The sequence below is a fragment of the Dermochelys coriacea genome, chromosome 19 (genome assembly GCF_009764565.3).
Source record: "Dermochelys coriacea isolate rDerCor1 chromosome 19, rDerCor1.pri.v4, whole genome shotgun sequence".
Classification (NCBI taxonomy): Eukaryota; Metazoa; Chordata; order Testudines; family Dermochelyidae; genus Dermochelys; species Dermochelys coriacea.
Window position 1 is genome coordinate 5,773,065 of NC_050086.2, and position 14,776 is coordinate 5,787,840.

Sequence of the window (14,776 nt, forward strand, 5' to 3'; positions counted from 1 at the left end):
GACTTGAAATTGATGAGTATATTTCTTTCAGAGCAGTCCAAAAACAAAGGGTGAGAAGTAGTTTAAATTTTAAACAGTTATTTCCCTTTTACTAATCTCAGTTTTACTTAACACAAGAAAGGAGATTTGGGGCCTGATTTTTAGAGACGAGAGCAGAAGAAGCGAGAGCCTGAAAGCAGAGCAATGGAGTTGGGAGGGTCATTGTAGTCAGATTGTTAGAAGCCCCCCCCCCCCTTTTTTTTTAAAGTAGTAACAGCTATGTTGTGAGCTATTCGGAGAAATGAGGCCTTTGTTAAAAATCCTCCCGGCCCGTGTTTCTCTGGGAAAACCAGGCTGGCCACTCCTGATCTAGATCTCTGGGGTAAAAACAAGAAGAATAAACAAACAAAACCCAACCATCCAAGCCTTATTTTTACATTATTAAAATAACCCCTAACTCGGTTAAAAGTCCTTTGCAGGTCATCTTTAATTCTACCCCCATAACCCCTCATCCCTCCTGCAATCTGCTTTCATCATTTGCCACTGGAAACATAAATCTGCCTCTATTGAGTGCACTGAATGAAGGACAGCTGCTTTGGGGGTAGGCTGCTGTAATATACCACACCCACACACACACACACACACACACTATATCAGACACAGGGTCAGTCACTGCCACATAGGAAGAGCCTTTCACAGGTGGATCTTTCATTCCTAGGACACAAGCCTCCAAAGTCCAGTTAGCTGTACCCCTCAGATCGCTGAAGCAGATCCGTCCCATTTTATACCAATGATGAATAGTAACATACTTCATCTGCCAGAGCGGCCTCCGCCCATATGCCTTACAGCAGGCAAGGAATTCCAGAATTATGTCATAGCTGCAGCATTCATAAAGAGATGACAGCCACCAGGAGTTCCACAACTACATCCTCCTTGTGGCTAAGTCACAGAGCAGCAGCTGGAGAGAAGAATTAGATTCTTGGGGGAAGATCTGCAGAGATTGAATCAGTTCCTTGGGAATAACAACCAGCTGTTAAGAATAAAGCATCTTTTTACCGGCACATTGTCATGCCTGGTGGTGTTTGCATGACCATTTCCAGCGTGATGGTGGGAGATGACTGAACCAGGCAGGACAGATGAAATGTCCGGATAATAGGGGCTTGGAGCGTGACTCTGCTCTGACCTTTAATTGCCCATCCACCCCTCATGCCCCAATTCTTCTTGGCAACTTTAGTCTTTGTATGACTCATGTCATGTTGTATCAGGGGGGTCAGGATGATATCTGCCCCTAGAAAAATCTTTTACCCTTATAGTAGATCCAGGTTAAGTAACCCCAAGGACTCCTTTCCAGCTCCTGTTCCACAGTGCTACTACCCAGCCAGCTACCACCTGGGGAGTAACTGGCTGGGGGGGGTGAACAGCACTGTGGAACAGGGGCTAGGGGGTTATAGAGGATTGCAAATTGAATAGAGTGATGCAGTGGCGAAAAAGGCTAATATCATGCTGGGGTATATTAAGATGCGGAGAGCAATTGTCCCACTCTGCTCAGCCTTGATGAGGCCTCAGTGGGAGTCCTGTATCCCGTTCTGAGGGCTACGCTTTAGGAAACCTGGGTCAATTGGCGAGAGTCTGGAGCAGAGCAACATAAATGCTTAAAAGCTTTAGAAAATCTGACCAACAAGGAAAGGTTAAAAACACTGGGCACATTTAACCTTGAGAAAAGAAGACCGAGGGGAGTCCTGATAAGTCTTTCAAATATGCGAAGGGCTGTTATAAAGAGGACTGTGATCAATTGTTCTCTGTGTCTACTGAAAGTAGGACGAGAAGTAATTGGCTTTATCTTTGGCAAGGGACTTGAACATTAAATAGTAGGAAGAAACTTTTTAATTCTCAGCTCTGGGACAGGCTTCCAAGGGAGGTTGTGGAATCTCCGTCATTGGAGGATTTTAAGAACAGGTTGGGCAAACACCTGTCAGGGTTGGTCTAGGTTTACTTGGTGCTGCCTCAGCACTGGGGGCTGGACTCTGTGACCTCTTCAGGTCCCTTCCAGATTTCTATGATTCTATGAATACACGAGGAGACTGGCTGGTTGCCCATGAATTCTCCAGCCTACAGTAACTCTGCACTGGGATTCACCTGCCCAGCTGTTAAATTAAACCTGGCCCATTGATTCCTCCCCAAGCCATAGACAGTGAGACCCAGATCCACTAAGATTATTAAGCTCCTTCCTTCCATTAATAGCAATGCAAGTTAGGAGCCTAAATACCTTCCTAGATCTGGGGTTCACACTCTGTCCTGCCTTTCGTGGACGAGAAGAGATTAATTCTGCTTCGCTCTCCAAGTTGCAACTTTCCCAAGTGTGCAAGCAACTCAGGTGTGTGGGCAAATCCTTTGCGGGGAGAAGTATTAGGTGGCAAACTTATTATCTAGTTGTTTGTTTATTTATTTGCATGTATTTCCAAAGCACCCAACACATTTAGTGATGCTCACTGGGGCCGGGCACTTGGGCCAGGATCCTCAGCCATCATGATAAATAATTCACTAATCTAAGCCTTTAATTTTCACTCATGCTACTTCTCTTTCAGCAGCGTGGGCCCTGGGGTGCACTTGGGGGAAATTGGCTTTGAAAATAAAACCAGCTTCTTTAATCCCTTGGAGAGGAAGTGAGGCTAGGGCAGAGAAGGAGGAGCTAAGCCTGTGGCACATGCTGCTGACCCTCGCACCCCCTCATGTCACATCAGGTAAATTGTTTAATCTCTCTGTGCCTCGGTTTCCCCATCTACATCAGCAATCATACCTGCCGCTCAGCGTCTGGGGGCTGTGAGGCTTAGCTCATGCAGATCCACAAAGTGCTGGGAGATCTGCAGGTGAAGGTTACGTTTAGAGGCTGCCTAGGAAATAAACCAATCAGCAATAAACCGGGTGTGACCAAGTGCTGGTCCTGGGGCACGTACAGGGGGCCATGGCCCCACGGCTCAGCCCTTGAACTCCGAGGGGGTCAGGGAGCACATGACATGGGCCACATGGCTTCAGGCAGTAAGTGGTGGCCGCTAGAAGCAGACACAGCCTAGCCTTAATGATGGGAGACCTGCAGGGCAGGGACTGGGAGGGATTCTCAACAGTAGCCAGGAAGGATGTGTCATCTCTCCTTCCCGGCTGGGGGAAGCGTGGATGTCTCTGTCCCTAACGGTACATCTCTACTGCAATAAAAGATCCACAGCCCGGCCGTGGCTGGCCCAGGTCAGCTGGTTCAGGCTTGCGGGATTTGGGCTGGGGGGACTATAAAATTGCAGGGCAGATTTTGTGGCTCAAGCTGGAGCCTGGGCTCTGAAACCCAGTGATGGGGGGTGGGTCTCAGCACCTAAACTCCAGTCTGAGCCCCACCATCTACCCTGCAATGTTTAGCACCATGAGCCCAAATCAATTGACCCAGGCTCTGAGACTTGGTGCTGAGGGGTTTTTATTGCAGTGTCTTTGAATCTTCTCTTGATTAACAAACACACCCTGAGGAATATAGTGATTGCCAGAATGCACCAGACCGGGGTCCATCTAGGCCAGTTTCCTCTCTGAGAGTGGCCCCCACCAGCTATAGCTGCAGAAAGTGCAAGGAGATAAAGATAATCTGCTGCCCACAGATTGACACTTGAACACCTGGCCTTTGCTTGGCTTGGCTTGGCCTGCCATGCCTGGTGAATCTGCCCACAGCATATACCAGGATTGATTTACAACAGAGTCCAGATTATCCAAGATCTCTTTCAAACAAGCTGCTGCCATGTCTCCCCTGCTCTGCTGATTCCCGGTTTATTGGTTCTCAGTTCTCCAAACTGATTCCCTGTGCTCCCTGCCTTGCTTTCCCCAGATGGCCCTCAAAGATGCTGAAGTTAAATAATCACAGATGGCTGATGTCTGGGACCAGTGGCAGATGATGCATTTCCCCAGAGCCTGGTGAAGCATGAGGGAGTCAGTTTCCTTTGGCTGCGGGCTATGTGTGGTTTCTCTCTGGGATTCAGATTAGAACAGGCTGCCCAAAAGGCAAAGTGAAACTTAGCCAAAAGCACCAAGTTATATATGTTAACCTATGGTCCAGTGTGCGTATCTCCTCCACTGGGCCTCGTGCAGAGGATGGAGTCTATTCCAGCTCCCGGCTATAGGTCACAATCCTTTAGCTCTAATGTAGAGGCTGATGCTTTTAGCTCCGGTGGTCCCCAGTGTTGGCAAGGCTGGACCGTGTTTATATGTGTTTCTAAGCCTTGCATGGCTCTGACATGGGTGTTCAGCTGGTTTCAGGTCTCAGTGCAAGCTGAGCCCAGATCTTGTGCACTATCCCAACCCTTTCCAGCCAGCCTTGATCTCGCTGGGAGGGAGCTGCCGGGATCGGATGGAGTTCTGCTTTTGGGACAAGGTGGTGGAATTTAGTGGGTTTTGACTGAATTTCACAGTTTTTTGAGGGAGTTGTTTGAACCTCAAAGAGAAGCTCAAGACTGTGGCTAAAGCTTAAGGGCTGCAAAGCCCCTGCAGGCGGTGGCCAAAGAAATGGAACCCAAGAGCTCCCCAGAGCTCTGCATGGCATGTCATGTTGGGAAGGCGACAGGTTAAACCGCCAAAGCTGCAAGCAGCCTGCAGCCTCTTCCTACAGCCGGGACCTTCACTTGGTCGGGTTTTTAAACAAGCTTTGCCATCTAGGCTCTCCCCTATTTGAAAACAGATTTTGATCCACTCCCAGTGAAGGCTGCCTGCTGGCATTAGAGAAAAACAGCAGCACAGATATAAAAAACGGGTTTCAGAGGGGTAGCTGTGTTAGTCTGTATCAGCAAAAACAACGAGCAGTCCTTGTGGCACTATAGAGACAAACACATTTGTTTAGGCATAAGAATATAAAAAAGAATCCATCGCAATGGCCAGACCAGAGCGTCCAGCCCCTTCTCTGACAGTGGCCAGCACTTTGGAGGAAGATGCAAGAGACCTTAAAATGCTGGATTATAGATCAAGCTCGCCAGGGGGAGGGTCCTTCCTGACCACATGGGGTTTGCTTTGCACCCTGAAGCATGAGGGTTTCTAACCCTGTTCATTCTTTACCTCCCCTCCAGGATCTGGCTGGGGGGGGGGGGGCTGATCAGCCCCAGAAATGCCTGACCTTTTCCTAAAAGAAAAGGAGTACTTGTAGCACCTGAGAGACTAACAAATGTTTCTTTTGTTTTGTTGTTTTTTCTTCTTCTTTTTGCGAATACAGACTAACGGCTGCTACTCTGAAACCTGACCTTTTACTGAGTAACGAGCTCGCCGCCGTTTGGCTGGAGGGGGAAGGGAAACCATAGCGCTGGGCTGCGAGACGCCGACCGAGAGCTTCTCGTAGCTGGGCCCGGATCGGGACACCCCCAGCCAGGTGCGGGAAGCTGGGAAGCGACTGAGAGCCCAGCCGGCGGAGTCCCCACCCCCTCCGGCCCAGTAAGTGGCTGGGGGAAGGCTGGGCTGCGCGCAGGGAGGGGCTGGGGGAGGAGGAGAGGTGCCATGTGAGTGTAAGCACAAGGCAGGTGGGATACCGAGGGGCCGGGGAGAGCTCGGGGCCGGGAGCCCTGCGCGGTTCGCGGCGCTTTGACACTAGCCAGCGCCCCCGGCGCGCCGTGTAAACTGCAACTCCTGGAAACTTCGGCTGCTCCGCCAGGCTTCGGCGCAGGAGCCTGGGGACGCGTCCGCCCCCCCGCCGCTGAGGTGCGGGGGGGATCTCCCCGCTGCTCGGGGAGGGAAGCTGCGGTTCCCCCCCCCCTCCGCCCCAGCCCGCTCCAACTCCATCGCCGCCCCTTTCGGATGGGCTGAGGCTGCGGGGCGTCCCGGGCGCCTTTCCCGGCCTCCTACGCGGAGCGCACCGGACGGACCCGGACTTGAAGGGGCGCGCGGTCCCCTCGCTGCCCGGGGCAGGAGCGCCAGCAAAGGGCCCCTTTGGGGGAGCCGCGGGGGGGGCGCGGGGAGCTCCCCTCCCTCCGTCCCAGCCCGGGCCCTGGACTCGCCTGAAGCTCGGGCCATGCCGGGCTGGCCCGTCCCGGGGCCCCCCTCCGTGCCGTGAGCGCGCCATGGCCGGGCTGCAGCCGCCCGGCGAGGGGGACCTCTCCGTGCTCTCGCCGCCTCCCATCCCCGGCGACCCCCGGCGGGGGGACTTCGTCGCCCTCACCGCGGTGCAGACGGAGAAGAACGAGCCGCCCACGGGCAGCCCGCGGCGCCTGGGGCTGCTGGGGACCCCGCTGCCAGCGCCGCCCGGCGGGGCTGCCGCCCGCTCCGCCGCGCACAAGCGCTACCGGCGCCTGCAGAACTGTCTGTACAACGTGCTGGAGAGACCCCGCGGCTGGGCGTTCATCTACCACGCCTTCATGTGAGTGCGCCGGGCCCCCTGCCCCCCAGCCCCCCGCCTTCGTGTGAGTGCGCCGGGCCCCCCAGCCTGCCCCCCAGCCCCCCGCCTTCATGTGAGTGCGCCGGGCCCCCTGCCCCCCAGCCTGCCCCCCAGCCCCCCGCCTTCGTGTGAGTGCGCCGGGCCCCCCAGCCTGCCCCCCAGCCCCCCGCCTTCATGTGAGTGCGCCGGGCCCCCTGCCCCCCAGCCTGCCCCCCAGCCCCCCGCCTTCGTGTGAGTGCGCCGGGCCCCCTGCCCCCCAGCCTGCCCCCCAGCCCCCCGCCTTCGTGTGAGTGCGCCGGGCCCCCCAGCCTGCCCCCCAGCTACCCGCCTTCGTGTGAGTGCGCCGGGCCCCCTGCCCCCCAGCCCCCCGCCTTCGTGTGAGTGCGCCGGGCCCCCTGCCCCCCAGCCTGCCCCCCAGCCCCCCGCCTTCGTGTGAGTGCGCCGGGCCCCCTGCCCCCCAGCCTGCCCCCCAGCTACCCGCCTTCGTGTGAGTGCGCCGGGCCCCCAGCCTGCCCCCCAGCTACCCGCCTTCGTGTGAGTGCGCCGGGCCCCCCAGCCTGCCCCCCAGCTACCCGCCTTCGTGTGAGTGCGCCGGGCCCCCCAGCCTGCCCCCCAGCTACCCGCCTTCGTGTGAGTGCGCCGGGCCCCCCAGCCTGCCCCCCAGCTACCCGCCTTCGTGTGAGTGCGCCGGGCCCCCTGCCCCCCAGCCTGCCCCCCAGCCCCCCGCCTTCGTGTGAGTGCACCGGGCCCCCCAGCCTGCCCCCCACCTACCCGCCTTTGTGAGAGTCTGCCGGGCCTCCATTTCCCTGCCCCCCAGCCACCCGCCTTTGTGAGAGTCTGCCGGGCCTCCATTTCCCTGCCCCCCAGCCACCCGCCTTTGTGAGAGTCTGCCGGGCCCCCAGCCTGACACCCAGCTACCCACCTTCATGAGAGTCCACCGGGCCCCAACCGGGGGGGCGCCATACCTCGTCCCCTCCAGCCTAATATCCAGCTACCTGCCTTCATGTGGGTCCCACCAGGCCCTCAGCCTGGAGTGGGTTCCCATCCCTAGGCCCCCCAACCTGCCCTTGCCCCCCCCGGCTCCTGGGTGCCCTCAGCCTGACACCCATCCACCCACCTTCATGTGGCCCTGTCTGACCCCTAGGTCCCCAACCTCACCACATCCCTGGGGTGGCAGGGTCCAACATGTGAGAGGGGTCCAGGCCTGACCCTTCAGGATAACACCATCCTCAGAGCCCCCCCAGCCCTTCCCCCATCCACACACCTTCATCCCAGCACTGGGCCAGGCTGGTTCATCTATAGGAGTCCCATCAACTATTCCCCCATCTCCACCCTGACCCTTAATCCCCCAAGAACCAGCCCACCAATCTAATCCCCAGGAGGTCCCTTATCCTCCTTCCCCAGGGCCATGTGTTTGTGTGGGTACTGTGGCTCCTGCATAACCCCACGCACCACACCTCACAAATACTAGGCTCTTGCCTGAGTTCTGGATAGGGGAGCATCCCTGGTCCCCATCCTAGTCCTCACTGCACCACTTCAGTCTCCATAGACAGTACCTGTTTCCCAATGCTGGTCCCCAGGGGGATCCTTCTAGTCCCCAGTCCTGAGTTTCATCTCCACTCTTTTCCACCAGTCCCCGTTTCTCCTCGCCCACATCCTTTCTCTCAGGGCTGATTCCTACCCAAGCTTCTTTCCAGTCCTTCCTCTGCTCCACCCCTCTTCCACCAATGCTATCCTAACCCTGAAGTCCTTTCTTGATCCAGTATCCACCAACTTCTAGTCCTGATCCCCTTCCGCCATTTCAGCCCACCTTTCACAATCAATCTTCTTCCTTCCAAGTGGCCAGTTCTCTTGTCAATCCCCTTTCCACCTTGAACCCCCTGCAAAGAGTTCTGAACTGCCAGCAGAACCTGCTGGGGGAGTCCCCAGGGGTCCACGTTCCTCTGTTTTGTCCCCATGTGAATGTAAAGAATCCATACCTGCTTGCATACAGCTTAAAAACTCTTCCAAAATTTGCACTAGTTTCCTATGAATTCAATTCACACCTTTCAAATCCAGGTACATGTTGTTAACAGCCTTGTCTGTGTTCCACTCCATTGACTAGTGTGTTGAGTTTTTGACTAACATCTTATTTTGGGAGGAGGTGGGTTGGGTTACAAACAACTTTTGTGGCTTTTTTTTTTTTTTTTAAAGCACTCCATTGTTTGAACTTTGTGTCAAGTCTCGGATGAGGTGAGAGTACCTCCCAGATCATTTCCTCTCAGTTTGTTTCTTTTTCAAGTTTGAGATGGTATCTTTTGCTTTGCATGATTTCAAATTAAAAAGGTAGGGGTTTTTTTTAGTGTTAAAGAACAATGTTGACAGTTTATTAGCTCCAAGCCCTGGAACAGACGCAGAACATAAACACAGGCTTGCTTTCTGGGTCTGCCTTCCCTAGGTATTAACTGGCCCGAAGGTTCTGCTGCTGTCATGAACTATAGCGTAGCTGTGATAATCCAGGAAAGCAAATGGAACCCCTGAAAAAAAAACTTTCCCAGCATGGGAAATGATGTATGTATTGTGGCCCAAGGGATATTGGTTGCTTAGTTTAGCTTATTTCAGAAGAAACAAAAGATTTGTGTTAATCCCCCTTCGGACTTTATCCCTAAAGTTTTTGTTTGACTGTTTGGAATTTTAAAATTTAAAAACCAAAGCAGCTAAAACATAATAATAATACTAAAGATCTAGAAATGGGATAAGTTTCCCTCCATTCTCGCTTGGAGAGAAAACAAGAAACACCTGCATTTGTCTGTCTATTTCTGTTTGTTTTTCTTAAAATTCAAATCAAGGGTCTGTCCTAGAAAGAACTCTTACTTTCAGAAAGGCAGGAGCAGTGATGCCTTGGTTCTACACGGTGCTAGAAAAACAATCATCACTTAACAGAGCTCTGGTGGGTGAACTACCTGGTATGTACACGAGTCTGTTAATTTCATTAAAAAACTCCCATTCTCAGGGATGGCAAAGGGAAGCCAGCGTCATTTATCAAACGGTGACTTAGAAGGGAACGGACTTGTGTGTGCGTGCTCTGGGGAGACACGGAATGAAGAGTGATTGCGTTAGAGGACACCAGCTCAGCACTGGCTGTGACATAATTGGTTTTGTATAGAATGCAAGGCATTCATGATCAGTGCGTTACTAGTGCTGTACAGATATTTCTTGGGTTCAGCAGAAAGGGTAATTATTGAGAAACAAAAGGGGGACCAGGAGGCCTTCGAACCTTGCTTTGCTCCAGTGTCAGCTGGTGTTAATTTGGGGGAATGGGGCTTTGCCACAGAAAATTAGCGAGTTGTCTTTCTGCCTAATTAGATAGCTTGTGTTTTTTTTTTGTGCTTAAAACAGTTGCAATGGTGCTCTGGGTAAATAGGAGGTCCATAAATCAAAGAGCAGGTGTTCTGTGTCCCAGAGGCACGTTTTTTCCTCTTTTAAGTGGGTTATTTCAGCCAGCGAGCTCTTACCGTATTTCTCTTTAGTTATACAAAGGCAAAGGAAGAAACGGCAGTAGGCAAACTGCCTGCCCTGATCCTAGGGTGCTAGCTCCCTTGGCAGAAGTGTTGGGAACCTCTTTGCGTAGGTAGAATAAATTAGGAACCAATGTCTGCCCCATGAAAGGGTCTCTCCCTGGGTGCAACGCCACTGGAATTATGCAGATTGGAATCGGGCTAGCTCTGTAAGGGAGACTCAAACACTAGGCACTGCAACGCCAATTCTACGTGCCTTGCTGCCTGGCGGGAGTCACCCAGTCTCCCTGTTCCATGCAAAGGGAGTGTTAAGTGCCTAAAAAAGGACCCACAAAAGTCAGTGGCTGAGTGGGGACCTGCCTAAGCAAGCCGAGAGGAAATGCCGAGGAGAGAGAGATAGCAGAAGCCAAAGGGAGTTAGGCATCAAAGTCTGGGCTGGAGGGAGGATGCCTCCATCTGCTTGGGATTCACAGCCATGCATCCCCTCCTGGAATTGGGCACCTACACCCTTTCTCCTCGGGGGTGTACAGAAGGAGGAGTCCCCCTTGCCACATAGTTCAAACACTCGCCCAGGAAGTCGAGAGACCCAGAATCAAATCCCCCTCCCACTCTCACAGCCTTGTGTAGAGCAGGGACTTGGCTATCCCGCCTTCCAAGTGAGTGCCCCAACCACTGGGCATAAGGAGCTCTGGGGCAGGTCTGTCTCAACTTCTCCTTGAAGCTGTGCCACACAGCATAAATATTCTATATTTCTTGGGCCAGAGAGAGAGAGAGCGACTCTATATCCCGGTGACTGGATGTTCATTGCCTCATCTCCTCCTGCAGCAGCCTTGCTCTGTGCGAGGTCCGATCTGGGGGGTGGCCACTGAAAACGCCTCCCGGGTCAGGCCCCACAGGTGAATTTTGTAGGGCAATGCCGAGTGTGAGGAGCTGCTGGACTCGGAGTGAGCTGGGTGTCAGGATTTATGTGGCATTGCACATGCCCGATGGCAGAAATTTAGTCACCCTGGGGACTTTATGGTGGGGGGAAGGAAAGTTTGATGTCTAAGGGGTATAGGTGCCCATGGGGTTAGGCAGCAGCTGGGTGGGGACTTTAAGGCTCCACGTTTTGGGTGCCTTGGGTGCCTGAAGAGGCATTGAGGTTCCTAATTCCCTTTGTGGACCTAGCCCTTGCTCTGCAAAGCAGGAGAGCTGAAAAACGCCGCTGAGAGAGGAACACGTGCACAGAAAGGGAAGTGTGGTTAAGCAGTGAGAGCCTGTGACTCGAAGCACTGCTAGATTCTCTTCTAGGTGGTACCGCTGTCTGTGGCTTTGTGCAACTTGCAGGGGAGCTGCATCTCTGTGCCACTGTTTTCCCCAGAAACACAACCCAGGCATTACCACCCATGCCTGGAAGAGAGGGCAGCAGCCTACCTCATTCTTCTCTGTAAAGGGTGTTGAACTCCTTGGCTGAATGGAGTACTATGGGGGGGGGGGGCTATTATGATACCCTCTGGAAATCTGAGTGAGTGACCTGCGAGTGTGTGAAGTGCAAAGTGCCTCAGACAGAGGATACAGAGCAGCAGGTTTGCACATGTAAATAAATATCTATTTAAACTCTTTCTGACGGCAGGTCCCTTCCTGTTTCGTTTTTCGCGATGCAAGGCATATGTGGATTTCTTCCCCCCCCCCTTCCATATTCTGATTTAAAGCTCAAAGAGTCTGAATTTCTTAGAAGGAGCAGTAGATTCTCCGTGCTGCCGTGTGAATGAGCTTCCAAAGCACCCGAAGGTTTGCTGAGGCAGCTTGGGCTAGTGGGTAGTGCAGTGGGGCTGGGGAGACCAGGATTCTAGTCCCAGCTCCAAGACTGACCTTTTGTAAGACCTAGGGTGAACCTGTGCCCCTCTCTCTCCCTTCCCCCCCTTTGTCTAGTCTATTTAGATTGTGAGCACTTCGGGGCAGGGACTGTCTCTTGTGCTGTGTATGTGAGCGTGAAAAAGGCTGGAGGATGATGACTGCCTAGATCTACTCTTAGCGGGACGGTGTTGTGGCATTACTCTGCCCTTAGGACAGATTTGAATGGGGAGCAGCTAGCCTGGTCCTCTGCTCTCCTCCGACAGCAGCAGGGTCCAATGCAGCCACTGCGTGTTCCCCAGCCGGATGCCCTTGGGGCTGTGTCCAGGTCTATCAGTGGGTTCAGCCACAAGTGGGACAAGCGGAAGTGCTGGGATTGTGTCTCCTAGTCGCTGTTCAAGGCCTGCTCAGGCCTCGTGGGAAAACCCTGCTGAGCGTGCTCTGCGGAGATCGCTCTACTCACAGACCAGTGCCAATGTCCCAAGCTGCGGTTGGCTTTGTTTTATTTCATTTTTTTCCTCTTCCATTTCCCTCTTAACTTGCTCCAGGTGTTTTCATGGGGGTGGGGTGGGGAGAGTGGAAGGAAAACTCCCAAAGACTCTCTCTATTCTATGCCTGGCTAATTTTGGGTAGGGGGGACCTGCAGTTTGGCTTGCAGTGCCATTAACCCACAGCTCGGTGTCTCATGAGACCCAGCCAGGGCCTAATCGAGGAGAGTTGAAGCTGCAAGAAGCTTCTCCCAGACCGACCAGGGGTTTGACCCTACGCGTCGGCTGGATCCTCAGAAGCAGGAATATTTCTAGACAGGGTTTACTCAGTGCTTGAGCAGCGATTTGAACTCCCCTGGGGAATCTTTTGCTAACTTGGCGTGTGGGTAGCAATTAGACTCTGGTTCCAAATTGCCTGTAATCTCCCCAGGAGACCTGTCGTGATAGAACGTGCTGAGAGAAAGTGCCCCTGGATTTAAATCTGAGAAGAGGGAAAGGAAGTGGCTTGCTGCTGTCAGAATATCTCCAGGAAACTAGGAACTACATCAGACTGGGAATCAGGACACCTGCCTTCTGATCCTGCCTCTACCCATGACCCTGGACAAAGTCAGTTCCCTTCCACTTCTCTGGCCTCAGTTTCCCCATCTTACAGATGGAAAGCATGGTATTTCCCTATGCTTTTTTTTTAACGCACATGGAGCTCTCCGGCTGGAAGAGCATTGTGGAAGCGCTGAGCATTGCATACCCACTGATGTGCCTGTGCTAACCACCGGTCCCGCTGAGCCATGCAGCTGACTGCTCTATCTGCAGGCCCAGAGCATGTTCTTCCCTCTGTATCATGCGCTCGATTCCTGTGGGCCCAGGAGGGAGTTCAGCAGGCAGCCACCAGTGCACTGCGCTCTCGCTGCTCCGGCCTGTTTCACAAGACTGTCTTAGCCAGGCAGGAGGTGCACTGCAGGCAGCATAAGTCAGAGCTGGCAGGTACTGCTGTGGGGGTGGTGGGGCTGGGTATGGGGAATGGAAGACTGGAGTGCGGGGGGGTGAGCGGTTAGAGCCGCATGATTGGGAGAGGACAGGAGGTGTATGGCGTCAGAGAATGGGAGACCCCGCCCCACACACACCTAAAAATAGCTAAGATCAGCACCAACCAGTAAGTGCGAGGCTGCGTGTCCAGGCTGCTGTATACCTGCCTATGCACATGTATGTGCTAAGCCTGTTCATGTTGCGTGTGCATCCCCTGGCGTGTGGGTGTGTTTAGCTCTTGCTGCAAGAGCCCGAGCCGCGCCGGTGCAGTGCCAGGCTGTCAGAAGCAGCCAGAATGTCACGACCATGCTCCCTCATCTTGGTTTTGGGGAGCTGTAATTCAGTGGTAACAGAATGTACGAACTGGGAACTGAATGTGTGAGTCAGAGCCTGTTAAGAGGGAAAGTGGGTCTGATTTAAGCTAGCCTGGTGAGATAGCAGAGTGGATTTGTCACTTGATAACAGGTCATCTGCATTCCCCCGGGGGAGATCAGACAGGAGCCGGTCTGCCATCTGTAACTCTTTCTGGACCCTCAAAGTCCTTCGCTGGGGGTGGTTTTTTTCTTTGTTTGTTGTTGGGGTGGGGGGGTTGTGTGCGCAAATGTTGTGCTGGAAACAAAGATCCTCCTGCGAGGAATTAATGGTGACAGCTGGCGTGGAATGACTGGTAGTTGTGTATTACACAGATTTTGCTGTGCTCTGAAAGAAGAAAGGGAAGGAGAATCTTGTTTTCAAAGAGTAATGAGAGTGGTGCTCACACACACATGCCATCCAGCGCCCCCCTCCCCCACACTAAAAATAACTCCAGTGGAACAAGACTATCTACTAGTGCCCCTAGTACAGCGCTGCCAAGCAAAGGGTTGTACTAGGGGTGCTACCCACCTACCTTTCCTGGTTCCCATTAGATCCTTGAAGTCTAAACATGCCCTTCCTCATCGTGGAAGCTGGAGAATGAGCTTCCTGCTAGCTGGATCCTCCTCCTGCCACATCCCACGTGGTGTTCTGGAAGCCTTCAAACGAGACACTGATCTGCTGGAAGAGGGACTGCGTTCTCTCTCTGTCTTCGCTCATCTGTGCGACTTCCAGACCTATGCAATAGCTTCTGTTTCCCCGCCAGGCCTTGCTGGGAAGGATTAGCACCAGGGGACTCCTGTCAAATGAGCTTGTGAGGCAGGGGCAGGGTGTAGCGATCCACAATGAAACTCTCCAGGACACCGAGTTCAAGGTTTGCCCTGGACCCATGCATACGTGATGCAAGGTCCCCATCACACCGGCTCCAGCAATGGGCCTGGTCTGTGGCTGTGTCAGTTACATCTAGGACCCTTTTTTGTGACCTTTACCGTGAGACGTGTTATTGCGTCACAAACTTGGCATAGAGACCTTGATGGGGATTCAGGGAAAGGATTACACACCCTGCCTTGGAAACTAGTCCTTGCTGCTACTAGGTTGTTTTGTGGTTGGCCGTCTTGTCTTCTAGATTGCAAGTTCTTGCAACTACCCAAGGTGTCTACAGCTCCTAGCCCCGATCCAGCCTGCGACCATAGGGCGCTACCCATGTACAAAGCACTAATAAC

General features: G+C 53.5%; 1 protein-coding gene and 1 long non-coding RNA gene across 6 annotated transcripts in view; one reads left to right on the forward strand and one right to left on the reverse strand.

Moving 5' to 3' along the window:
- The window catches only part of LOC119845344, a 29,157-nt gene extending 20,686 nt beyond the window's left edge, over nucleotides 1–8,471 (reverse strand). The window contains exon 1 of the long non-coding RNA XR_005289570.2: nucleotides 8,341–8,471. This is a non-coding gene — a long non-coding RNA (uncharacterized LOC119845344). The remainder of the gene's footprint in view (nucleotides 1–8,340) is intronic.
- Nucleotides 5,291–14,776, forward strand: part of KCNQ4 (potassium voltage-gated channel subfamily Q member 4) — a 78,730-nt gene continuing 69,244 nt past the window's right edge. The window contains exon 1 of one of the 5 annotated variants that reach the window (XM_043505928.1): nucleotides 5,291–5,424. Coding sequence is in view for 2 of the 5 variants with exons in the window: in XM_043505927.1 (XP_043361862.1) it covers nucleotides 6,048–6,343 (296 nt within the window). In the remaining 3 variants the exon portion in view is untranslated. Of the gene's footprint in view, nucleotides 5,425–5,506; nucleotides 6,344–11,214; nucleotides 11,434–14,776 lie in introns of those variants that run through there. The other 4 variants (XM_043505927.1, XM_038377518.2, XM_043505929.1 and 1 more) reach the window with 4 other exon arrangements.